At 34.6% G+C, this 27356-nt stretch overlaps 2 protein-coding genes across 2 annotated transcripts; both read right to left on the reverse strand.

Annotated features, from left to right (window-relative positions):
* Positions 1 to 6909: 6909 nt before the first annotated feature.
* On the reverse strand, positions 6910 to 8060 carry LOC141907431 (uncharacterized). Its single transcript, XM_074797069.1, has 2 exons — positions 7985 to 8060; positions 6910 to 7835 (listed from the first exon to the last, which is right to left on the reverse strand). Exon 2 carries the CDS (start codon positions 7827 to 7829, stop codon positions 7233 to 7235), a length of 597 nt encoding a protein of 198 aa, XP_074653170.1. The 5' UTR covers positions 7830 to 7835; positions 7985 to 8060; the 3' UTR covers positions 6910 to 7232.
* A 4162-nt stretch (positions 8061 to 12222) lies between these two features.
* Positions 12223 to 21645, reverse strand: LOC141907290 (laminin subunit gamma-1-like). The gene is made up of 5 exons (XM_074796891.1): positions 21137 to 21645; positions 19210 to 19511; positions 16801 to 16931; positions 14737 to 14915; positions 12223 to 12583 (listed from the first exon to the last, which is right to left on the reverse strand). Exons 1-5 carry the CDS (start codon positions 21597 to 21599, stop codon positions 12366 to 12368), a joined length of 1293 nt encoding a protein of 430 aa, XP_074652992.1. The 5' UTR covers positions 21600 to 21645; the 3' UTR covers positions 12223 to 12365.
* Between the last annotated feature and the right edge of the window lie 5711 nt (positions 21646 to 27356).

The raw sequence follows: 27356 nt of genomic DNA on the forward strand, positions 1-27356 counted from the left end.
ATCGTTTTTGTATCCATCTTAAACACTGTATTGAAGGATTGTTAAAAAGTCTTCTTAAACTTATTTATGACAGAGAAAAGAGACTTCACGAATCGCACCGGTTCTTGAAAGATCATAATTACATCAGGGCAATATCTAATCTTGCATTGATTGTACTAGTCATGTCCTACAATTCTACATTCAGTTATGTGGCATATAAAACCCATCATATCTGGACACTACCTAATCATAAAATGATTTTACTATTTATGTCTATTACTACATATGTCCTACAATTCTATATATACAATTCTATATCGCTGGCATATAAAACCCTTCATATTGGCACATTTCGTAATGATGAAGTGATTTTACTATTTTTATATGTCCTACAAATCTATAATTAGTTAGGCAGCATAGAAAACTCGACTCGTAAGAAACTACCTACGGTAATCATAAAGCATTTTACTATTTATATATGTCTTACAATACTGCATCAGCTAAGTGCAGTACAAATTTATATTCAGTTAGGTGGCATATAAAACTATCATATCAGGGCGCTATTTGTGGATGTCTTACAATTCTACATTCAGTTGCGTGACATATAAACCCACGGCATCAGGACACTGCCTGATAATTTTACTATTCGTTTATTTCCTACAAATCTACATACATTTTAAGTGGCGTATAAAACCATTCATATTAGGACAATGGACACTCTCTAATTATGAAGTGATTTTACTATTTATATATGTCCTACAATTCTACCTTCAGTTAAGTGGCATATAAAACCCTTTATATTGGGACACTCTCTAATGATGAAGTGATTTTACTATTTATATATGTCCTACAATTCTACCTTCAGTTAAGTGGAATATAAAACCCTTTATATTGGGACACTCTCTAATTATGAAGTGATTTTACTATTTATATATGTCCTACAATTCTACCTTCAGTTAAGTGGAATATAAAACCCTTTATATTGGGACACTCTCTAATTATGAAGTGATTTTACTATTTATATATGTCCTACAATTCTACCTTCAGTTAAGTGGCATATAAAACCCTTTATATTGGGACACTCTCTAATGATGAAGTGATTTTACTATTTATATATGTCCTACAATTCTACCTTCAGTTAAGTGGAATATAAAACCCTTTATATTGGGACACTCTCTAATTATGAAGTGATTTTACTATTCATATATGTCCTACAATTCTACATTCAGTTAAGTGGCATATAAAACCCTTTATATTGGGACACTCTCTAATGATGAAGTGATTTTACTATTTATATATGTCCTACAATTCTACATTCAGTTAAGTGGAATATAAAACCCTTTATATTGGGACACTCTCTAATGATGAAGTGATTTTACTATTTATATATGTCCTACAATTCTACCTTCAGTTAAGTGGAATATAAAACCCTTTATATTGGGACACTCTAATTATGAAGTGATTTTACTATTTATGTATGCCCTACAATTCTTTAATCAGTTTCGCAACATATAGAACTCATCATCAAATTTATATTCATTTAGGGGGTATTTAAAACTATTCATGTCAGGACACTACCGAATCCTGAAATGATTTTACTATTTGTGTAGGTCCTACAATTGTACATGATCAGTTGCGTGGCATATAAAACCTACGGCATCAGGACACTGCCTAATGATTTTACTATTCGTACATGTCCTACAAATCTACATACATTTTAAGTGGCGTATAAAACCATTCATATTAGGACAATGGATAATCATGCCATTATTTTACTATTTGATTATGTCCTGCAATTCTACATCCAATTAAGTGGCACATATATCGGGACACTGCCTAATCGTGAAGTGATTTCACTATTTATATATGTCTTACAATTCTACATCCAGTTAAATGTCATATGAAAAAAATCGTTCATACCTATTGGGACACTCTCTAATTATGAAGTGATTTTACTATTCGTATATGTCCTACAATTCTACATACATTTAAGTTGCGTATAAAACCATTAGTGTCAGGACACTAGATAATCATGGCGTTATTTCACTATTTAAATATGCCCTGCAATTCTACATTCAAGTAAGTGGCATATAAAAACATTAAAATCCGGACACTACCCAATCATGCAGTAATATTATTTATCAAAAATCCATAGGAGCAAAAACAATACAAATCTCATTTTCTAATGAGTAATATATATTTATTATAGTAAACGTTTTCGGGAGTTACATTATCCCCTCTTCAGGCATAGCGCGCAAGTGATCCTTATCTTGACCCTCTACCTAAGAACTAATATTATTTATATATGTCCTGTAATTCTACATTACGCTGCGTGGCATACAAAAGCATATCAGGACACTGCCTAATCATGAAATGATTTTACTATTCATATATGTCCTACAAATTTACATACATTTAAGTGGCGTATAAAAACCCTTCGTATCAGCCCACTAGATAATCGCGACGTTATTTTACTATTCATTATGTCCCGCAATTCTACATTCAGTAAAGTGGCATATAAAACCCACCATATCTGGACACTCCCTAATGATGAAGTGATTTTACTATTTATATATGTCCTACAATTCTACATGCAGTAAAATAGCATATAAAACCCATCATATCACACACTACCTAATTATGAAGTGATTTTACTAATTGTATCTACACATCTACATTCAGTTTATTGGCATATAAAACTATTCATATCTGGACACTACCTAATCATAGAGTTATTATAATATTCATATTACACACTACCTAATTATGAAGTGATTTTACTAATTGTATCTACACATCTACATTCAGTTTATTGGCATATAAAACTATTCATATCTGGACACTACCTAGTCACAGAGTTATTATAATATTCATGTCCCCCAATTATGCATTCATTTAAGTGGCATATAAAATCAATTATATCAAGACACTACGTAATCATGACGTGATTTTACTACAGTCAATCTTGGTGTTTGCCTATCACTCAGGACTCGGCTTTTTAGTATAGATTAGGTGATGTACGGATACAAGATAACCCATAGTTCTACTAATGAATTATCAACCATATAAACTGATTTAAGTGCATAACCAGTACAATAGCCGGTTTACAGATGTTTAGATTGTCTACGTAAACTCTTGAACTTAAACTACTATCACACTTGAAAGCAATACGAAATACCAGCCATCATTAAATGGAGAAGCTTTAGACTTAGACATTGAGCGATTACTTCTAAGTTACTCATATTTCCCACTGACCTCAATTACTAAATTAGTTGTTAATATTCTTTTCACTACAGATGTAGGTCTACGTTCCCGACAACTGATACGGGTTACATACATAGTCTAACATAGAAATGGAGAATGGGTCTACGAATTATTGAGTACAAATTAGACACACAGGGAATGGAAGCAATATATTGTAAGAACAAGCACTTATAATGATAAAGCGGGGATGGCATAGCCGAGGTTGACTGTATTCTATTTGTTCCCTGGTACTAACTACAGATAAGGAAAAAACCTTCCTATCTGAATACTGCCTGATAACAAAATGATTTTCATGATTATGCAATATGGCCTACAATTCTATTAAGCATATCAAGCGTATTTGTTTGTATCATTAAATATCCCATAAATGGTTTCTGACAATGACAACTACTTTTGAGTTTATCAAGTCGGCAAACCATGGTTTTGATGATTTCAAAATATCAATGCAATACATACTTCGGACAATAAACAGTAATGATACACTTGTATTGATCTAATCAAAGAATGAAGTCCATCTCTATTCGATTTACATAAAAAAGAATTCCTTCAATGCAGTGTATGTAAAACGAATAAAGAATCGACGGTTAAGTTCAAAGCACGTGCTGGTCGTTTTAAGGCATGTACCTCTAAAGCAGAGTACATAATGGTACCCTTCGTCCATTTAAAAAAGTTGAAATATACTGCATTTGGCCTATGGATAAATGTCTCCAATGATGTTACATGTAAAAAGGACATGCAAGATCGGCAAACTAATAAAGAAAGCTTACCTTTTTCCTTTTTGGCTAGGCTTAGACTCAATGTTCTAGCATCACCGCGAATAGTAACTGGACATGCGCATTGACCTATCGGTCGAGTTCATTGTTTGCTGTAGGAGATGAACCCTACCGAACCTCGAAGCAAAGGATTATTTTAATTGCCCAATGAATTTCATATGAACAATGTGTTGAGAACACGCGTTTTTGGAAAAAAATATATCTTAATGTTCTTGAAGATTCTTGCAGTTTGTAAGTGTAAATCATATACACACTACACAGCCGTACACCCTGCTCTGCTCTGTATGGGCTCTCCCGAACTTCCGGAGTTCTGCCAGGTGATGGTTTCTCCTAACTTCTGACGTAGAAAAAGGGGCGGAGCTTATCTGTTCTAACCGTCAGATGGGGCTGCTGTATTGCTTTATATATAAATATCTTTGTCAGACCCGATTACGCCTACGACTGCAAGTGGGTGATTGAACAATTTTCTGAGCGTTTGCAAGGTGTAACAATTACGGGACACTTTGTATGCCCCGTAATTTTTCACCACCCCGCAACAAGGAAATTAAAAAGACAAACGCCCCGTTAATCGTACATTATCTTAGTATATATATATATATATATATATATATATATATATATATATATATATATATATATATATATATATATATATATATATATATATATATATATATATATATATATGAATTATTTCAATCACACTTTACTAACACTTTTAATGTTTAAAAATCTAACTCATACAAATATAAATATTGAAATATGTTGAAAATTTATCTATATATCTATTCTATAAGAGCTTGTACGCTCGTACCCTGGCTTGAAAGCCTACTTTTCTAATTACTTATATATGTTATTGATTTATATTTTATTCATGTATATGATTATTTTAAGAGTAATAGGGGTAATGGGCTTTCAGGTTAAAGGTTGAACGGTTGAGAAATTTTCCAAATGTGAAATAATAATAATTTATTCTTGAATTAGGAGTGTACGCGACTAATTCAAGTAGAAATTATTGTTATTTTCATATTTGGAAAATTTCTCGACCGTTCGACCTTTGGCTTGAAAGCCCATTACCCCTATTACTCTTCTTCATACTGTCTTACAGAAGCGCCATCTCTTACATCTGTGCCTTTGAATACTTCAAGCAACTTCTTGATGAAACCACTTATCGTGTGCATCGGATCATGTATATCAAATAGAATGGATTTATTTTTAATTCCACAAACATGTCTCAGATTTCCTAAAACATGAAAAATCTCTTATATTCTACATAGCTCTGATTGAATACCGGTTGATTAATGTATGAAGATGGTTGTAGGTATATGACTGAGGGAATGGGCCTTAGGTGTTTGGAGTCTGCTCAATAGTCTTACATCTCATTGGTCGCAAAATTTTGACTAAGGAAAATTGGGACCAAAGACATTCTTCCAGGTTTTTGATATGAATCGTACCGTTTTGGGCTTGTATTTGATTAGCACACATTAAAAGAAAGTCATGGGTTTTGCTTTGCAGACTCGTTCTTTCTTCTCGATCTTCTGATAGTCCATTCCAATCGTCGTTGATGAAGGGTCCTATGTCTCGTTCCTGATGATCTTGAGGTAGGTATCTGGTTAATAGAATGGTATGATTGAATGAATGAACAGGTCTGTTTAAATTTCAAAATAAGAATTAATAGAAAGTTATCTTCGATTTTGATGATAGATCATTCTATTCAATAGATTTGGATGTTATCCGCGATGAGTACATTTAATACAGCCATAATTTCCTGATGCTGTCTGGTGAATCAATGTGAGGCAGTGGCTCTCGTAATCACCTCTAATCATGATTAATTTCCCACAAGTTAATCAATATTGGCCATATCAAATGTTTTTTTTTCTTGAAAATATTTGTTCCATCGATTGTCAAAGACATTGCTACTCCTCTTCTGTCTCCTCTTGCGAGTACAGTTCCTCCCATAGTTGCGTTTGCTGTAGGCTATATATTCTGTAATATAAATTTTTATATATTCTGTTATATAAATCTGTGATATAACAAGCTTGTTATCTATATAATGAACATACACCCTACCTCGCGCCATCATTGTCCCTCGTGTATTGGGTCATCAGGACCGACATGTTAAAATTTTGGAATTCTCCTTCAAGTGTTAAATGAATAAATGCAATAAATATATGATTGATTGGAAAAAATCAATGTGCTGGATATATTCTGCCATAATTCATGAAATGTAAATTACCTTTCAGATACGGAATGAGTGGCATCCATGCAAATTTAACTTTTTCCGTTGAGCCACACTGTGTGCATATTTCTGAATTTCTCTTATCTTGCCAATACATCATGCATCCATTTTTGCATACATTCTCTTCACGAATATTTCTCCATATATTTTCCTTTTTAATGTGTCGACTTGTTTCACTGATTTTGGCGCTATGTTTGGCTGTGGAAGCAGGTTATGGGTCAGGAATAATAATCTATTCATTGTTGATTTAGATAGTGCGCCGTTAGATCCGTTAGAGTAGAAGGATGCTACCATTCCTAAGTACTGAATGAGAGAGACCTCCGAACCATCGAATAATCTTCTTTGAAAAATGTCATGTTCTCCAAAATCTCCACCCACATCATCATCGTCATCACCATCAGCATCGCCTTCATCATCGTCATCACCATCATCGTCGCCTTCATCATCATCATCGTCATCTCCATCATCACCGCCTTCATCATCGTCATCCCCACCATCGTCACCTTCATCATCGTCATCTCCACCATCATCATTATTGTTGCCATAATCATCACCACCATCATTATCATCACTTCCATTTTGTTCAATCCCTTATTCATCATCAACGTCAAAGTTTACGATACATCGATCTTCGTGTATCTTAAAAATTTTGATTGAAAAATAGTGTGTCAAAAAAATAAAAACATTCACAATATTTGGTTCACAGGAAGACCTTACATTTTCCTTTATTTTCCCTTATTTAGAATTTGATTTCTATATGCAAAGATCTTCAATGTTGTAATGTACATATAAAATTTATAATTTCGACCAGAATTCTTTAATAACTGAATTGTTTTCAATCATTTCATCAATTTCTGGTAAATATTTGACTACATCACTAAATACCAAACTTAATAATTGGAATCTTTCGTATTTTATTAATCTACCTACTCTTCTCAGTTTTATTTCAAAGCCGGCACTGATATCTATGTTTTTTTTTACCCAAGCCCCCCAAGAAATCCTTTATCAGACATTGCAAACCCTATATTTGAATAACCCCCGAAAATGATATGGTCCCATAGGTGCTCTGCTTTTCTATTTGATATGGTTTTATGACTTGTTTTTAAGATATCAGTAATTTCGGCAAATGAAATAACTTCTTCACTTTGTATTTCTGGAAAGCTTAAATGTTCTGTTTCAATGATTAATTTAGATTTTAAAAACTCATTCAACTCATCTCCACTCGTTTTCTTAGTTTTCGATTCCTTGAGTCCCAACAGCAATTCAAGGTGTGTTCCACTCATTTTCTTAGTTTTAGTTTTCGATTCCTTGAGTCCCAACAGCAATTCAAGGTGTGTTGTTGGTAATTGTGGTAATGGTGGTATGCGCGGTAATTGCTTATTACGTATTACATCGCTCAGCATTTTCGCTATTTCTTGATGATAGTCCAAATGTTTTTGTAAAGTTTGTTCGTCAATCATTTGAGTTTCATCCTCCATTCCTGTTGATTCCTGAGTTTCAATATCCATCGTTTCTGGTTCCTCTTCACTTTCCGGCGTTTTACTTGAACATTCTGGTTGATTTCTGTATTCCATTTTTATCTAAAAGATATCTATCTAACGTAAAATAGAATAAACTTATGAAGCGGTTGTTGTTAAATATGAATTACTGCATTTAAACATATTAAAAGGTTTCATATTTAGTAGCCCCTTTCCCTACTTGATAATAACTTCAAAAAAACAGTACTTACATTTAGAACTGTAAACTGTAACTCCTAATTGTGTTTCGAGAGAGGAATCCTATGCGTCCTGAATATGCGATCCAGGATGATGTAATGCGACTGAGGTGGGTGATTCACTATGTCTCAATACATCCAGGCACTGTCTGGTGCTATGGAAACGCCGGCAACGGGTGTTCTTTTATAATGAAATTAATTAATTCTTAACAATTGAAATGTAAGCGTGTGACAGATATTTTGGTAAACAACCCAGAGCTATGTAGTTGTATACAGGTAGTTATATAGGTCAAGTGTTATTGGGTTCTTATTATAAGCGCTTAAGATTCAACGTATTATTCATTTTGTGTTGAATTCCATAATTCAACAAATGTCTGCTTTATTCAGCTGATCTAAATATGATTGTAAATCTAGTTTGTTTCCTTTCCTAATATTTTCTACTCTTTCTAAAGGTCTGAGGTTCTTCCAATTCCAAATTAACTTCTGATTGTGTCCATCATTCATGTTGAATTTAGATATTGGTAATACCAGAATTGGGGTGGGGTGTGGGGTGGGGTGGGGTGTGAGGTGGTGTGGGTGTGTGTGGGTGTGTGGGTGTGTGTGTGTGTGTGTGTGTGGGTGGGTGTGTGGGTGGGTGTGTGTGGGTGGGTGTGTGTGGGTGTGTGTGGGTGTGTGTGTGTGTGTGTGTGTCATTTATATGTTATTCATATATATGGAATTATTTGAGTAATTATATATATGGGCTTTCAAGTCAAAGGTTGAGAGGTCGAGTGAGTAGAAAAATAAATTCGAGCGTGCGAGAATTTTTTTTCTGCTCACTCGACCTCTCGACCTTGGGCTTGAAAGCCCATATATACAATTACTTATCTACGCTGTTAATATATATAATTATTATATTCGTATTTTATTTTTAAATCATGTTACTTGAAAGATAAATTAGAAAACCTACCTTTAAAAAGCCTGGAATTAATCCTGCGCTTGAATTAAACACAGTGATTCATGATCTCAACTTGAAGATATGCATATATTGAATTGGTGATTCTGGTTCTCATTACAACAATATGACATCTGCAGTGTAGTGAGCTAACAATGTTATTGATCAAAAGTTGGGTTGTCCAGGGATAGGTCATGGCTTAAGTACAGTTTACCATGCCAGCTCCTGTCTTAAGATATACTTCTAATTCCGTGGTACAATCAGACAGGACCTGTTGAATGAAAGATAAATAATACTCTAGGCACAATAAATGTCATCTTAAGTTATTGTTCTATCATTGATTTACGCTGTATTAATGCTAGATAAAAACTGTTGACAAAAGCCAGTTTTTCGACAAAAGGCCACATAAGGAGGTTTTAAGGGTGTCTTAAGTGGGGCTGGGCACGCAAAATCTCGTCTTAAGTTACATTTTCTGAATCAGCACATAAAATACTATGATTCTGAGGAAGAATCAGACCTGGACAAAAACTGTTGATTAAAACTGCCCTAGGCCCCGAAAAAAGGGGGTCTTAAGGGACCCTAGGCACAGAAAATTTCGTCTTAAGTTATGATTTTATTTAAGTTGGCCCATGCCGTACTGATTTATGTTGAAATTAATGCTGGACAAAAACTGTTGATTATAACGATTTTTTTGGGAATTTTTGGGGGCCCACCTATCCCCCGCAGGCACGGCTTTGAAACTTAAGACGTTCCTTTCCTAAGTAGATATGGGCCAACCTTGACATTCCACACCTCAAACCTTCTTGACTAAAACTGTTGATTAAATGTGGGCTAGCTCCTGGACTATAAGTGTTGTTTCATATCAGAGGTTGAAAGTTTGAGTGAGTGGAAAATAGAAAATAAATTCTCACACGCTCGAATTTTTTATGAGCTCGACCTTTTGACCTCTGGTATGAAAAGAGACTTACCCTATTACTGTTGTACTATAAGCATTGTGGTATTTTCTACTCGTATGTTGCTATATAAACTGCGGAGAAGTTATAGCATAGAACTGCATAGAACTATAAGCGAAAGGGAAGGCCAACTCCGTGACGTCACTATACATTTGTCTTTGCTATCTTCGAAATTGATCAGCGCCCTCACCGTCGGCGATAAAAAATAGGTTCAATAATATTGTTTATCGCCACCGGTGAGTGCGCTGAACTAAACACAAGATTACTAGCGGTGCCAAGTGGATTTTTTAGGAGTCGCCCTTCCCGTTCGCTTATAGTTCTATGGTTATAGACTCCTGTATCGTTTAACTGGTTCTACTTGAAGCCATTGATATATTGCATGTTTTCGCGCTGGGTGGTGTATCATTAGACTGCGAGGAACTGCGGTGGATATCGTCATTCGTCCGTCCATGGCGTACTGTGTTGTTGTGGTTACTGTTGTGTCTTCATGCGGTATATTTTGAAACTTCGTATTTGCGGTGGAGTTAAGTGCTCGACTTTCTAATGGGTTAGGCAATTGAGGAGGCAGGTGTCTCACAAATACTTTCATTTTTTCCGAGCGGGTATCCTGAACTTTGATATGTGGTTATGGTGAACTGTAATTCAGAACTTTTAGTGCATATTCTTATCATAAACTTCAACGAGTAGTTTTGGTTTGAAAAAAAAACAAAATTTGATTTGGCGTTTTTCATCCGTTTATTGATGCTTTCTCTTTCAGGGTTTTTTTATGAGGTGTCTGCTTGTGTTTCAGAAGTTGTCTAAATTCAAAATTTCGGGACGAAATTTTAAGCTGAGTGGGGAGTTATGATCCACAGCTAAATTCTATTCTCAAAAAGATAAACGATTTATATACGTAGGTTTATTGGTCTGCCCTGAGAGAATACATGCATTGTTTTGTTATACACGGTAATACATTATCCGTCATAATGGTTGTTTGTCTGAAACATTTATACTTGTATCAGGCGAACAATCTAAATCATTTGAAGGTAATCACGGTGCTATAGAAATGAGAAATTATAAAAATAAACTTATGAAACTCTCGCTGACCCACAATCTGATAAATCGATTATAAAGAGTAATCTTTATTATTTTAATTAATTGAAGGTTGTGTGTTTGCATTTACATGTACTAATTATGAAAAAAGTACATGATTAAGAAAGATATTTCGTCTTATTGTTTAGACAAAATTAAATACCGTTCATTGTGGGAATTGTAATCATGGTGTAAGTTTTAAAATAAATGAATTCGAGGGTTGGAAAAGTAGTATGCAATCTCTTCGGTGCGGTTGAGAAGGTGAGGAGACCGACAGGTATCATGACTTCGAGGGTTGGGCTAAAATTAGCAGCGAATGAAAAGGCTAAGAATCAGGACCCCAGCTCTGCGTCGTGGTGCTGCGTTGGTTGCTTGTCCCCTTTTACGGCTTGCCGCAGACCGGGTTCTGGATTTTTCGTGGGCGTGGCCTCAGCTTTATAAAAGGGGCCGCACCTCGAGAGGGAGCAAACTATTTTTAGAGAGCATTTTTAGGGGAATCATTAGAAGACTATCGAACAGATAACTTTCGGCTATCGGGTTAAAAAGTATCTTCTTGTGATTTACAACGAAATTCAAAATTTGAAGGTAGGGAATTTTACAAATTGTTGAAATTAAGTTAAATTTAAATTGTTGGAATAAAAGTTGAGTCTCATCATATTTAAATGCGGAGTTCCTTTTTATCCTTTCGGGTTTCTGTGTTCGTGGTCGACTTTCTCACCAGGGACCGGAGTTTGCAATAGGGAAGAACGACGAGAGAGAAAGGGACCGCGGAACAATATCTATTCTACTGCGACGGGTTTAGCATGAGGTCGACACTTCTTTTTAGTCAATGGGGTACCCGCAGTGCTACTGTGGCAATCGAGGATTCCACGTATGGCAGGCGAGGATCCGCCAGGTGTCGCTAGTAGATGGTTGGTCGTCCACGTTCGATTTCGTCTACATTTCAATTAAACCTAAATTAACTTTTCTCTTAAATGAATGAATCATTTTTGGAAACTTTACCGACATCCGATTAGAAGAATGAAAGTATTGTATATTGGTAGGTGCTGCGATAGTATATGGATTGAGGAGTTCAAAAATCCAGTTCAAATGTCATTGAAAATGAACTAATTTTGACAACGAACGACCTACTGCTTGTTGCGCCATCTGGTGGGATAGCTGGTTTCGCGGGTACCCCATTAACGAGCCAAATCACTTTGGAGCTGGAATCAATCCCTAACTCAGGTAAGCATATCAACAAGGCGAAGAAAAAGTCCATGTTTTGATTTGTATGACGTTAGTTTTTTGTCATTTTATTGTTTAATCTTTTTAATCATCAGCTACTCGTATTTGTTATTACATGTATAATTTACCTTTATTATTTTAGTGATGATGAATAATCATAACTGTGACTATTCAGGGATCACCCCTCCTCGAGTATAGCCTGTGAACACTGGAATTATCTAGAGTTATACATATAGACGTTCAATTTATGAATTTCATTTTTTTCAACACATTTTTTATCCTGTTCGCGTCGGTAGAAATTCTCTTTGCATTTCTCGCAGTTAGCACCGTTAGTGTTATCTTGACAGTTTACGCAGTGACCGCCGCGTCCGGTTCGCTGGAATAGGTCTTCGTCGAAGTAACACTGGTGTGACAACCCATTACAATTGCAAGCTGAAGATATATAGAGTAATCGTTGCGGGACACAGACTACTAGACGAGCAGATGACGGATGAAAAGTTTTACACAAAAGTCCACTTGGGGTATTGCTAGAAAATATGTTTTACATCAGAAGATGACCAGACGTGTATCAAGCCCGTGTCTAAATCACTAAATTCATTAAGGAGAGTATGTTTGCCTCAAATTCCAATCGATGTTTTAGACAGTGACAATATGTACGCACGCAAGGGTAGGTGTATTAACGACTGACTGGTCTTTCTCCGCTTTCAAAAACACAAAATGCATTTGTAGGCAACTATCTGTCATTAAATAATACAAAGCTTAAACATGTCAAAGATGTTTTCAGATCAAAGGACGAGCTCCACTCGTCCTCACGCCCTTCCATCTGAAAACGTAATTATAAACTTACTCTTATATCTATGCGAAAAATAGTAAAATAATCAAACTTTTTGATAAAATAAGTGTTAATAGAATGAAAAAGATTTGAAAAATGAAGAGTGTGAGAATAATAATAATGTTAGATTTTTACTTAAAACATAGAAAAATGATGAAATAATTAAGTTTTTCACTGAAAGTAACGAGTAACTAACGAGTTGTTAAAACTAGATTTTAACAACTCGTAGAGACTAGGTAAGTCAAGTGAAAAAATAGAATACAAAAAATAGTTAGTGTTTAAGCAAAAAAATAAAATAATTCAGATTTTAAAATGTAGACAAGCAACCTATCGGCTGATACAGCTCCGCTGTTTTATGACAAGATTTTACAAGGACCACCTACACAGCACTCTCAAGAGTTCAAATCCAGAAAACGGCTCTATAACTTTTTAGCCCTTGGCCCATAGTATCTACAAATAAAGCTTTGTCAAAATCAGATAATGATTGTAGGACTAGTAGCAATTTAAATATTTTCACAAGTTTGACCTCTACAGCGCCCCCTAGATTTCAGATTGGTTGAAATGGCTCGGCAACATTTAGCCCAAGCTCAAAAATATTGACATACCAAATTTCGTCACGATTGGATCATAATTGTAGGACAAGTAGTGATTTAAAGATTTTACGAGCGCCACCCGTACTGCACCCGCTAGAGATCAAATTGGGAAAACGGCTCTATAACCTTCTAGCCCTTGGTCCATAGTATCTACATACCAAGTTTCATCAAAATCAGAATAGAAGTGTAGCACTAGTAGCAAATTGAAGCAAAAGTTGACGGATGGACGGACAGACGGACAGACGACGACGGATAATCCCCCTAACCCATCAGCTTCGGTCACAGGGGAGCTAAAAATCTAAAAATTCAATTTAATAAAGATTTTGCTATATAAATGAAAGAAGAAACTGAATTCATAACTGAAATAAAAGAAACTAATTATTTTTTTTTAACTATTTAACATAAAGAATTATATCTCGGCAAGCAATTTTGTATTGAAGACAATATTGTCTTCCAAAATTATTTTATTTTTTCAATTAAACCCCTAAAACTATTTTACTATATTTCATGTTAAAAAACAAAATTATTTTACTCATTTCTATTTACTTTTTTTTACTCATATTTTACTCACATTTTATATATTTTAAAATCTAAATTATTTTACTCACACTTAACAAACACTTTTCAATGTTTTTATTAAAAATCCACATTTAACGACTCGTTAATTACTCGTTACTTTTAGGGAAACATTTAATTATTTTATCATTTTTCTATGTTTTCAGCAAAAATCTAAAATTATTTTACTAACACGTTACTCACAACTTTTATTTTTCTAAATTTAATTATTATATTAACACTTTTTTATCTAAAAGTTTAATTATTTTACGGATAAATATTAGAGTAAGTGTATAATCACGTTTTCCTTTGATCTGAAAACGCAATTATACACTTACTCAGGTATTGATTGGGTACAGGTATTTCATAAAGCGTCGTGGAAGGAATACGCACTAATAATCGAATATCATAATAATTGTTCTATCGGGTGAAAAGGTACTGAAAATTGGTGAAAGTGATAACATAATTTGAAAAAGGATGTACTAATTTTAAGAGACAAGTTACCTTGGATTTAAACTGTTCATCAAGACTCCCGGACACAAACATAAGGCTTCAGGAGGGAAGACCGAACTTACTTGAAAAACTATCACTGGAATCATACTCACGTTGGCATTCATTAGCTGAAGCCGCAGTGGCCCTCGCCCATGGCCGATCGTTATAAAATGGTTGACATTCTTTGCAATCGGGACCTTGAGTATTGTGTTCACATCTACACATTAACCGCGTAGCCTGACCTTGACCTGTGCTCTCTACGCACTCACTTGAATGACCATTACATTTACACCTGATAGAGTACATCATAAACCTGTATTAGAATGTCATAATTTATCCGTTTAGAAAATGTGTAAGAGTGGAAGTGAAAATTTTCAGAATATCAAAGGCCAAAGCCTGAGGTTTACAAGGAAATAAGTGGATACCGGTATTCATTCTTCGCATTACACCCTGTACATAGTACAATATCTGTTTTCTAGGAGATATTTGGGCCGAAATATGAATGCATAACAAATTGGAAATAAAAGAAGAAATAAAACCTCGATAAAGTGTATCGTACAGTTAATGACAAGCGACACCTACATATCAGGGTTATCATTGTAAAAGACTCTCTACACACCAGTCATGTGACGACTCAGGAATAAAGGTATAGTGGGAAGGTACACTAATGTTTAAGCAAGAACTTGCTTGGATTTGTGTGAAGAATTAATTTGTGGAGAAATATCAACGGGTGAACAAACCTTTAAATGCTGTTTTGAACTTCTCTCACTAGAGCTCTAAAAAAAGCTCTACTTAAAGCTCGTACTACGCATTTTAGAAATAACAACCTTAGAACTCCTACGTTGGCTACCAACAAACAGCCTATCATTGTTCCGTATGTACCTTTCCTCGAGAATTCTCAAGTTTCTCTTCGGTCACTAAATAAACAACTTATCTTGAAATACAATAATAAACTTAGTAACATATTGATTAATAACAAACCGAAAACCGAATCCCTAAACTGTGGAATTTATAAAATACCTTGTAAAGTTTGCGACAAAGTATATATAGGAGAAACAGGTCGGAATCTTAATCAACGCATAAAAGAGCATAAATTAGATGTAAAAAACTTTAAACCTGAAAGCGGAGTTGCTAGTCATGATTTTCAGACTTCACACAATTTTGATTTTGCTAATGCTGAATTAATTTACCCTTGCAGCGATAAAACTAGAAGACATATTTTGGAATCTGCATTAATTATTGAAAATTCGAACAACGTTGTAAACCTTAACAATGGTTTTTCACCCCATAATAAACTTATATCAAAATTCCTCTGTAAACTGGTTAAACTCAACACTTGATTTCCCCTTTGATTATTTGTTATTTGTTCTCTCATCAATTTCGTCTCTGACTTAACTTGTATTCACCTTTGTTTTAATTTAAGTGCCCCCTAGTTTGTCTTTCTTTTTACTACTGACTTTAAGTTTCATTTATATTTATACTCACTATTGTTGTTTATAATTACCCCTTAGTTTGCTTCCCTTTAATCTATTTTAGCGTGTAACTGTTTCTACGTTAATTTTCCTTTAGTTTGTATCATCTCTGATTACTTGAATTAGTCTCTTTGTCTCTGGATTGTATATATATCTCATAATTTCTGTAGTATCTCATTATTCCTGAAGATGATTATTAGGATATAGTCGAAACGTTGAAATAAACTACTATCTCGAAGTTTCATTTTCGGACTTTTTATTATCATTGTGGGATTCTCTCCTCATCGCGTCAACACGGATATAGTGTTCTACCAATCGTGATTGGCTCTTAATACTGCAGCCGAACTTCAGCTCCAGATTTATATCGGTACAACTTATAATTATCACCCTAAACTCATTTTGAATTATTGTCACTAGGACAATACTGAAATTGAAATTCAAATTATAATTTGCTTTTCCAATCTAGAATTTTAAACTCGAGAAATCAACATTTAAATTGATGCAAAACGGCAGCGGACTAAACCGCTATCTGAACTCCAACCATAACTCATTACATCCGAGTACCTTGTATTTACAATGTACATAATACCTGTACGAGATAATTTCACGAGCTCCATACCCTACATGGAATGTATAGTTGAATTGTCCATGTTATTATGCACTAATATGTGTACGATAAACTACTTTAGTTAAAGAAGAACTTACCTTCCTCCTATTGAAATATCCGAAATACCGTAGTAATAGGACTTTAAAACGTTTGTATCACCAAATGCTTCGTCACCAAACGTATTCAATCTTTTTAAAGCAATCATTATCTCAGTAGCTGTCACCCAGTCCTACTTGAAAACATTTCAATCATTAAACAAGAGGCCCACGGGACTTATACCTTAATGACGCAGTAGTAGAAGAATGATTTGGTAACGTATTCAAAGTTTTACAGAAAGGTATTACATTAATGTAACAAGTTTTAAGATTGTTAAGATGGTATAGGCAATGTGGCGATAATGTTTAATTCTATCAATATATCCTTACATGAAAAGACAAGCCCATTTTAGCTGCCCCATTTTAGCTGCATCACACATGAAAAAATGCATAAAGAATGTTAGGCATCACGCTTAAAAGAAATCTTAGATGGATGGCAACCCCGGTGGCCATACTTGGCCGCGATTTTCATTAAGGGTTAGTCATTTCACCCACCAAAATTCTTAAACTAAGTATAATGAACATGCATCAAGAATTGCTTTCCATTTCGTGCTAGAAATTCAAGATGGCTGCCCTGGTGGCCATATTTGAAAGCTTATGACCTCCATATACAGTAGGCATGGACAGCTTATACCTACGCTGATCCTCACACCAAATTTTGCGAAAATCCATCGAGAATTGCTGGCTGCGCCGTGCAAACAAGAAATTCAAGATGGCCACCCCAATGGCAGCCATATTTGATCACCAAAGACCTTTTTTACAATAGGGGTGGACAACTAACAGAGTAGGCTTACTAATCTTCAAGCTCATTTTCAAAAAAGATTCATCGCAAATTTAAGGCGAATTGCGGTATCGAATTCATACACATCTGACAGGCTTAGGCCTATGCAATGTGAGTCAATCAAGATTCGACTTTTAAAGGGCAAATGCCATCAAAATTGTACTTTCCGCGATTTCTTAACCAGAAGAAACTTTAGTGTAACTATAACGACCTGAGTCAGATGTGACTTATTGAAAAAAGGAGCACGAATTAGCGGTAATAGTTAGCGGAAAAGTCATCTATTTATCCTTCACCCCGTGCGTAAAGTTCACGTTTATCCCGCGGGTGGCGCTATTTATGACGTTAACTATGACAATCAACACAAGTACGTGTGCGCGCTAGTACTAAAATTCAAACCAGTTCCATATTTGATATTTGTGAATACATCACATTTGAAAATGAATTTTACACAATATTCTATTTTGATGACATATGCTCTTTAAATAAACCAGCACATATGTCTATTCAAATCACATGTAATTCAAAAATCCAGTGCTTCTTAGTTTGTTGTCCCTGTTTCATCGCGCACGTAGTTTCTATCATTGTTTACATCGAACGTCTTCAATAGCTGATACTACTGCATCCGCGCATGTCAAACATCTTACGTAATTGATTCATATATACTAAAATGCTCACATGAAAAAACAACTGCGGTGAATCTATCCAGAATTTTTCAGCAGAATTTCAGACACTAGGTTTGATGTGAGCGGAAACCTGATGTGACCCTCTTTAAAGGTTGATTTACTGTATGTCATTAACAATCAGGTTTATAATACTTTATTCATAACTTTGAAGCGGCGTGCCGGCAGTGAACGCTCCAAGCAAGGTCAGTCACGTAGGCCAACGGTAACATGAAACAGACCACGGTTTTCCCATCTCTCCATATAGGGGATATAATGGACCATTTGTTGACACTAACCTCTAATAAACTTCGTATGGATACAATCGAGATAATTTCACCCTCTATAATTCCACTATTCAACGATCGACGCGCAGCTTTAAAACGTGGCGCCGCCATTCACTACGCTATTCGAAATGTAATTGAATAGCAAGTGTTGACTTGAGCAACGATCGGAATCTATCAATTTGATTAGGAAAATAACAGCACTATAGTTCAAAAAGTAGGTAAACCTCCTCCGACTGTTTAATCATTTAAAAGCTTTGCCCTCATATTGAACTATTTCCGCCTTATCACAGGTGCAATTTGCCGCCGTGATACACCTATTTTACGATAGAAACTTCCCCACGGTCTTATTATCGACATTTCCTAATAATTTAGGGAAATATTTTTAAAAAGCGAAATTTCACACTGCATTAATAAGATTATAGTATTTATTCGTTTGACAAATCTTCACCTTAACTCCCACCAACAAGTTATTAGTGGTGACACGAAAATGACGTCATCGTATCACTGCCATCTTATAACCTTCATAACATACAACTTCTATGCAAGATACTGTAAAAACCTGTACAGATAAGTTAGGTATAGATCTTAGTTCATCAAAGAGTCTATCTACACTAATGGGAGCATAAGTGTTTAGGTTCGGAGATGCAAGAGGACAGTCACTGAAGGCACCAAAGACCTTACTAACCTGCAATGGTTGACTACTCTCGAAGTTATAAGCACTAGGCCGTCCTTTCAGGACACTGAACACGACGTAACCACCGGTTAAAGGAACTATGTCGCTGTAATCATCTGAACAAACGGCTATTTTCTCGTCATCGTATGTGACCTGCCCATCAGTTGGGAGTTTATAAGTTTCCTGGCATGAACCACTAAAGTACTGATATGGCTCCCAATCACTTCCCTTCGTCGTGCGTTTATAAATGGCGAAACTTTCTGGTCTCGGAGAATGAAAATGTATCCGTACGTACGTGATATCATACGATTTACCTATAAAAAGAAATCATATCGCATATCTACCGATTAGAATAAATTCAGGACAAATTGGAGCTTAACTTCGTCCGTTTAGTTTGACAAGAAATAGTGAAATTCATATCACTGCGTTCAAGTACGTTTGAAAATATGTATCCACACGATAGTTTTGTGGGGAGCAGGGTGGGGGATGCGGACTAAAGATGACGTTAGAACACATGAATCTGTCGTATTTAGATTTTCTATGCTGAAATCTGATACTAGTAATACAGTTGTGTGAATGCCAATTCTTGTATGTGCATATATAAGGTGACCACCATTTTTTAGTATGAGCATTGTCATTGTAGTGATGGGCTTATGGAGCTATATTTGATTTTAGAAATGAATAATCACGTCACTTATTTTGTTGCTGTAGACCCTGATAAAGTTGTCGTTCATAATTTCTCCGTGATTGAGAGCCTACTCACAACCCTTATGCCCAGTGTAACACTGTGGCGGCATGGAATAAATTATAGTACGATCATGTAGCCTAAATATACAAATTATTGCAATTGACATTTTTAGAACGATTTCGCCGGACAAACTTGTTAACCCCCATCTGGCTAATCAAACTATGATAATTTTTACTGCGCTCGAATAGCAAAACAAAATCAGCGGGTGCTACAGAATGAACCGGGTTATCAATGAGGCGGATATTTTGACTCAGCGTAGCAAATCATATGAGCAAAATAGCAGTATCATATTCCGACTTTTTTGTATCACTCGTCAATTGAGAAAACTTAATAGAAGGCGTTAGTTTCCAAAGTATTTGGGATATGTTGAACCTAAGGCCAATGGCTGAACTTTCTAATGACAAAACTTTAAATTTCGACCCGTTCCTGAGGTATGCTAATAGACAAGAGTTTTGTTGCCTTGTTCTGTAACTAGGTGGGGTGCGCTGGGTCCATCATTTAGTCTTGTTGCCTTGACAACTTTTTGAATTTCTAACCCGTTCCTCAGTTATTAGGCCAACTATAAGGTTGTGTCACCTAGAACACTAGTTTTTAGTGGTGCCTTTTTCTCCAGCTCGGTAACGCATCGGGCCCATTCTCTGCACTGCACAACGATACCCCATATGACATTGTTCCCAAGTTTCATGGAGATCGACCGTTAGTTCCCAAAGGATTTGGGATATGTTGAACTTAAGGCCAATATTTCAACTTTCTAATGACAAAATTTAAATTTCGACCCGTTCCTGAGGTATGCTAGTAGACAAGAGTTTTGTTGCCTTGTTCTGTAACTAGGTGGGGTGTGCTGGGTCCATCATTTAGTCTTGTTGCCTTGTTCTGCCACTAGTTAGTGCGCTGGGTCCATCATTTGCTCTACATAACTGGATCCCCATACTAACATGGTACCCAAGTTTTATCAAGATCGATTCACTTTTAACATACACACGAAAACCAATCAAAATTAAGCCAATTCGTCTTCCTAAGCAGAACATGATTATGGTACTAGTTCTAGAGACTCCTGAAACAGCCTGTGTTTAGGCCACCATCCATAAGGTCAGTAGTTTCAATCAAGCGGCGGATAGCTAAACACAACATGTAGCCGAACCAAATCCTGTAAAAGAAGTCTAGCCATCAAAGGCTCTTACTTGTACTCACCAAGGTTTAGCGTCAAATTAACACTTTCGGCGTACTGTATTTTTTCGTACATTGTCTGCGATTGCCACCAGGTCACGTTATTGTCGTCTGCAAAATCGGTGAGAAATAGGGGTGAGTGCATATGCGCTGGGTCGCTGGCGTCGCAGTACGTGCATGATGGTTTCGCGCCCGTCATGCCCGTCAGTGGACAGTATCGAATCGGTGGGTTACCGCACGTGTTCGTCGCGTGAACTGGTAAGTTGAATGCGGCGTTCACGAACTCGGGCATGCAGCGCTTCGCCTTGCCCTGCTGATCATAACACGAGTTTGGCCGCTGGTGACTGCTACTTCTTCTGTTTTCCAGCGTGTTTAATTCACAATGTACGCTGATTACTTCGATAAGAGCAACGATTGCGATAAATAATGTTTTACGGCTTACGGGAGATAGGGGGGTCGCCGCCACCGATAAATGTCTGTTCGCCATACCCTCACGATTTTATCGGGCTGATTAACTCTTACCAGCACTGCAATCGCTACGCTAAATGGGATTCCGTAATGGTTCGGTCTAGTTCGAATAAACAAGTGTTCCTCCAATTAGATAGTTATCTTTCCAATTGGCCAATTTACCTCGTACATATCAGCTCATCAAGTTCTATGAAAATTTTAGGAAAGAGACTCCTATGCGCGAAAAAACCGTGGGAAATTACTAATTTTGGAAAATAGCGGGGTTGGATCGAGGGGAGTTAAAACCTGTTCAAGTCCATAAAATTCTGAGTGTCCTCTTCCGTTTGGAGTATTTCAGTGGAACCAATACTGCTTTTTGGAATTGAATGTCCTCTTTGGTTGAACCAGGTTTTTCCTGAATCTGCCCTTTGAATACATTTCAATGCCGTAAGGAGATTTGTTCAATTACTTAATTTTGAATAGAAATTAGAAAACAATACAGAATAGCTTTGACATTTGTAGATCTTATCGATCTAATTAAATTGATCATTTCCAAAATATTTCCATATGCGTATATCATTTGCCGTTGCCACTCTCATTTTAAAATCATTCACAAGTTCGAATTTTCATAAAATATGCCTCTGTCAAAAATTGTCGTCTTGAAATTATGAAAACTTGAAATCTATTGATTGTCCGCTTCATTATTACCATTATTTATTAACGCTAGGCGTTCATAGCCCAGTCGTCTTAAGTCTAGGTATTTAGTTGATAATTTTATTTCTAAGTATATCGTTTACAGAGGAAAAAACTTGTTGAGATTCCTCTATTTGGAAAAGACAGTTTCGAAAAGGATTCCAGGACGGGACTACAATCAAATGCAACCAGTATGAACGGATACAAGTTGATGATTCAGGATGTTTCCATGCAATTCGGTTAGATTTGCAATTTGGCTTGACGGGCCTTTACTTATCTCGCATCGGTATGGTAAATGGAACTTTATGTTGAGTCAGGTTGTTATGTGCGATTTGGTAATTACAATTATCGATGTTATCATCACGAACAGTTGGCTACAAATATTGGCTACAGTAAACATTGGATGACCATGTAATTTCCGATTGTTTTCTAAATGGAACTTGCACAGCCGAAAAAAGTACAAAAAATACAATCCAATTACCCAGCACAGATTCAAATACTGTACTGCGTCGCAGGGTTCGATATAACATGGATGTCGGTCGGCTACGCATTATATGTGACACTTTCAGTCGCAGCCGATTTCTTTCGACTAATATACACATGTTTATAAACATATAAAGACATAACGTGGCAGTTCGTGCCAGTACATGTGATGCCCTCCAATGTCAACGATATACAAAAAACAACTATATCAACTACTATGTGCAGATATAGACTGTTTTTTTTTAATACAATTGTGCCTTTGTTACTCGAAAACTAATACATTGAAAATAAATGGTTTGCTTAGATACGTAAAGTATAGCAACCTTAAGTACAATCTTATTTGAGTCAGGTAAAATAGAGTAATTCTGTGAGGGTTATGCTTGCAAGTAATTAAGAAATGCATCGTATCAAGTCTGACGGTACACTAATAAAAAAACATGTGTTGAGAGATGATCTCTACTATTAATAGAATAGTACTGGCGCGATATTTTCCCGCGCTTTCTCTGTAACGTGCATGAAACCAGATGTTGACCTGATGTAAATAAAGTTTAGTTCACGAGTAGTTGTCAAAGAAAGAAGACGTGTTTTTTAGTTCCTTTCTTTGATCCTATGTCAGCAGACATAGATGGTGACTCGTCAGTTTTACCGTCATAGCAGACTCTAATTCAACAGGTTATGGGCCCAGGTTTCCTGGAAGATATGGGCGACTTATTTTCGACGGAGATGAGAGACGATACGAACAATGGGGGATTAAATTCCTCGGCTTGAAACTCCAAAAACTGGATAAAGTACTCACTGGGGATAACGAACCTACAGGAGACGACGATAGAGCCAATAATGATTTAGCGTACGCTGAGATGATTCAATTTTTGGATGATAAAAGCCTAGCACTAGTTATGCGAGATGCGGCAGACAACGGATGGAAAGCTTTGCGGAATTTAAGAAAACACTATCAAAATGAAGGCATGCCAAGAATTATTTCCTTATATACTCAACTTACGTCGTTAGTTAAAAGTCAAAATGAATCGGTAACTGATTATATTATACGCGCAGAGACAGCTGCGACTGCATTGAAAAATGCGAAACAGACAATAAGTCTTCTTATAGCAATGGCACTCAAAGGATTACCAGACGATTTCAAACCTTTCGTCGTAGTAATCACTCAAAAAGAAACAACGCAAACATTTGACTAAAAAATGCCCTCACAAGATATGAGGAGACGGAACGCGCTAGGAGTACGAAGTCAGACGACACAATAACGATAACTAAAAACTTTCCTGCCAGTAACAGCAACGGTAGTCGGGACAGTACAAAGTGTTACAATTACGGTAAACACGGTCACTTCGCGCGAGATTGCGAGATGTCTACAAAACCAAAAATGTGGTGTATTGCCGTAAAAATTCGCATACCGATGCAACTTGCCGAAGACAAAAACGGAATAACGGTGATAAATTTAAAAGGGCGGAAGTCGTCGAGATGGAATACAATACGGGTGATAATGAACATTCATTTTCATTCTTTTATAAAGCGGATTGTTTACAGAATACGTGTGCGATGGATAGTGTAAATTCTCTGTTAGTTGATTGTGGCGCGACCAGCCACATCGTCACGGATTTATCCAAGTTTACTAATTTCGATAAAACCTTTCAACCGGAGAACCATTTTAAAGAACTCGCGAATGGTGAACGATCACCAAATGTTGCTCTGAAACGCGGGAGCGCCCAATTATCGATAATGGACAGTGACGGAAATCGTACAGAAACAGAACTGAAAAACGCCAGTAATAGGGGTAATGGGCTTTCAAGCCAAAGTTTGAACGGTCGAGCTCATTAAAAAACAAAACATTAAAAGTAATTTAAAACTATAATATATTTTCATAACCGTGTGTATTTTATATTATAACTAAATATTTATTCTAAGATATCAATAATTTAAATTTAAAAAGCATATTGTATTAAATCAATTGGTCGCTCCACTTCGCTACCGCTCCGCTTCGCGACCAATTGATTTATTTACAATACACAAATTCATATAAACAAATATATTTTAATAATAATAATTCTATTATTCAACTGAAATACACACGGTTATGAAAATATATTATAGTTTTAAATTACTTTTAATATTTGTTTTTAATGAACTCGACCATTCAACCTTTAACCTGAAAGCCCATTACCCCTATTACTCTTAAAATAATCATATACATGAATAACATTTAAATTGACAGATTATTCAATATAAAAGTATATATTTACAACATTATTTCAATATTCATATTTGTGTGAGTTAGATTTTTTAACATAAAAAGTGTTAGTAAAGTGTGATTAAAATAATGCATATATAAATCATTGAACTTCTAAAATCAATTTTAATAAAAAATTTAGTATTAAAATGGAAGCAAATAAGTACTACTGCCCAACATGTAATATCAATATAGATAAATCCCAAAAAGCAAGACACAATAAAACTAAAACACATTTATAGAATAAATTGAAACTAGAATATAAAGATGATATATGAGAAACTAAATTAGATGAATTAAAGAATGAAAAAGAAACATACAAATGTGATACATGTAATCAATCATTCAGTGATAAAAGATATTATAATGAACATTTAAAATCTAAAAGTCATATTAGAAATAAGAATAATGATATTTTAGGTGAAGATTATTTTGATAAAGATAATGATAAGAAACAGAAGACAATTAAAAGCATAAAAAATAAATTAAACAATAAAAGACCATACATGGAAGATGTAAGAAAATATATTTATTCATTGGATAATAAAAAAGATATAGAGATAACCGAAGCATTTAAAAGTGATATTGGTCCAGCAGCTATCGTGTTTAAATTTCATAAAGGAAAAACATTAGAAGAAAATAAAAAACATTTAGAAAATATGAAAGAAATAATAAAAATAATAACTGATGTTGAATATCCTAAAATAAGTGTTTCATCAAAAGTTAAATTTATAAAATCTGAAGATAAACCAATATATAATATAAATTCTCATTCACGACATATTATATATAAACAACATATAGATGATAAATTAGATAAATGTTATAATGAAGTAAAAACTAAAATAGAAGAGAAATATTTTGAAGGATCTGGTTTAATATTTGATGAAATAATATTTACGACTTTACATGTTTATAACACAAAATATGATAAGTTAACTAAATCGAAACCAATTGATGAAAATAATGTATCATATTATATAGAACCAGATATTGAAGCATCGAGTTATATTAAACTACCATTTAAAACTAATGCTGTTATAAATGTACAAAATGAAGATGATAAATGTTTTCTATGGGCTATAATAAGTTGTTTTCACCCAGTTGAAGACTATAAACAACATAGTTTTAGATTAACTCATTATAAACAATTTGAAAATAATTATAAGATAGATAAGTATCCTGTTATAATTAAAAACATCCCAAAAATAGAAAGAGATAATAATATAAAGATAAATGTATTTGATTTAATCAAATTGCCAAATACAAAATGTAACAATATAAAACATTATACATTAGAGCCTTTATACCTATCAAAAGATTATGATTCAAATGATGTTATAGATATACTATATTATGAGAATCATTATATGTGGATTAAACAAATCGATTTATTTTTTAAATCAGAAAATGATCACCATAAAATATATCTTTGTAGAAAATGTTTACATAGATTCAGTAATGGAAGTACATTATTAAATCATAAACAATTATGTGAAAATCATGAATATTGTAAATTAGTTTTACCAAATGAAAAGGATAAAATATAAGAATTCAAAAAATATGAATACAAAAATAAAGTACCATTTGTAATATATGGAGATTTTGAATCATTAAATAAAGAATTAACTGATCAAGATAGAAAAGAAATATATTATAAAAGAAATAGAGAAATTAAATTCTAATGAAAATGATTTTTCAGATGAACCACCAAAAACAAATACTATTAAAAAGATTCATCAATCAGCTGCTGCTTTCGGGTTATATATATAAAATCTGATTATCCAGAACTAATTAAAAGTGAATATTATCATCATAGAAATTAAAATGTTATCAATCATTTTTGTGACTTATTAATTGAATATGAAATAAGATTTAGTAAATTATTGAATACATATATAGAAATTATAATGACAGAAGAAGATAAAGAAGAATTTGCGTTTGCAGATAAATGTTATTATTGTGAAAAGATATTTAATTTTAGAGATAAAAAAGTAAGAGACCATGATCATTTGAACGGAAAGTTTAGAGGTGCTGCACATGAGAATTGTAACTTACAAGCTAAGAAAATTAACTTTGTACCAGTTATATTTCATAATCTATCAGGATATGATGCACATTTATTCATCAAACAGTTATGTCATAAAATAGAAGAAATTAATAATGAAATAGAAAGATTAAATTCAAATAGATCAAAAGATAAAATACCAACTTATAAATTTAGAATGTTAGCTAAAACATCTGAGCATTATATATCATTCCAATTTGGTTGCCTAAGATTTATAGATTCATATAGATTTTTAAATAGTTCATTAGATAACTTATCAAAATCATTAGTTGATGATGAATTAAAGATATTAAAAGAACACTACCCAAATA

The sequence above is a fragment of the Tubulanus polymorphus genome, chromosome 6 (assembly GCF_964204645.1).
Source record: "Tubulanus polymorphus chromosome 6, tnTubPoly1.2, whole genome shotgun sequence".
Classification (NCBI taxonomy): domain Eukaryota; kingdom Metazoa; phylum Nemertea; class Palaeonemertea; order Tubulaniformes; family Tubulanidae; genus Tubulanus; species Tubulanus polymorphus.

Bases quoted from the DNA above. Each gene is read 5' to 3' on its own strand.
- LOC141907290 (XM_074796891.1), bottom strand. From the start codon at position 21,599: ATGGCGAACAGACATTTATCGGTGGCGGCGACCCCCCTATCTCCCGTA. The intron at 19,512-21,136 runs GTGAGTACAAGT...TTCTTTTTATAG, and splicing joins TAATTTGACGCTAAACCTTG to GTAAATCGTATGATATCACG. The intron at 16,932-19,209 runs GTTAGTAAGGTC...GTTTTCAAGTAG, and splicing joins AGAGTAGTCAACCATTGCAG to GACTGGGTGACAGCTACTGA.
- LOC141907431 (XM_074797069.1), bottom strand. From the start codon at position 7,829: ATGGAATACAGAAATCAACCAGAATGTTCAAGTAAAACGCCGGAAAGT.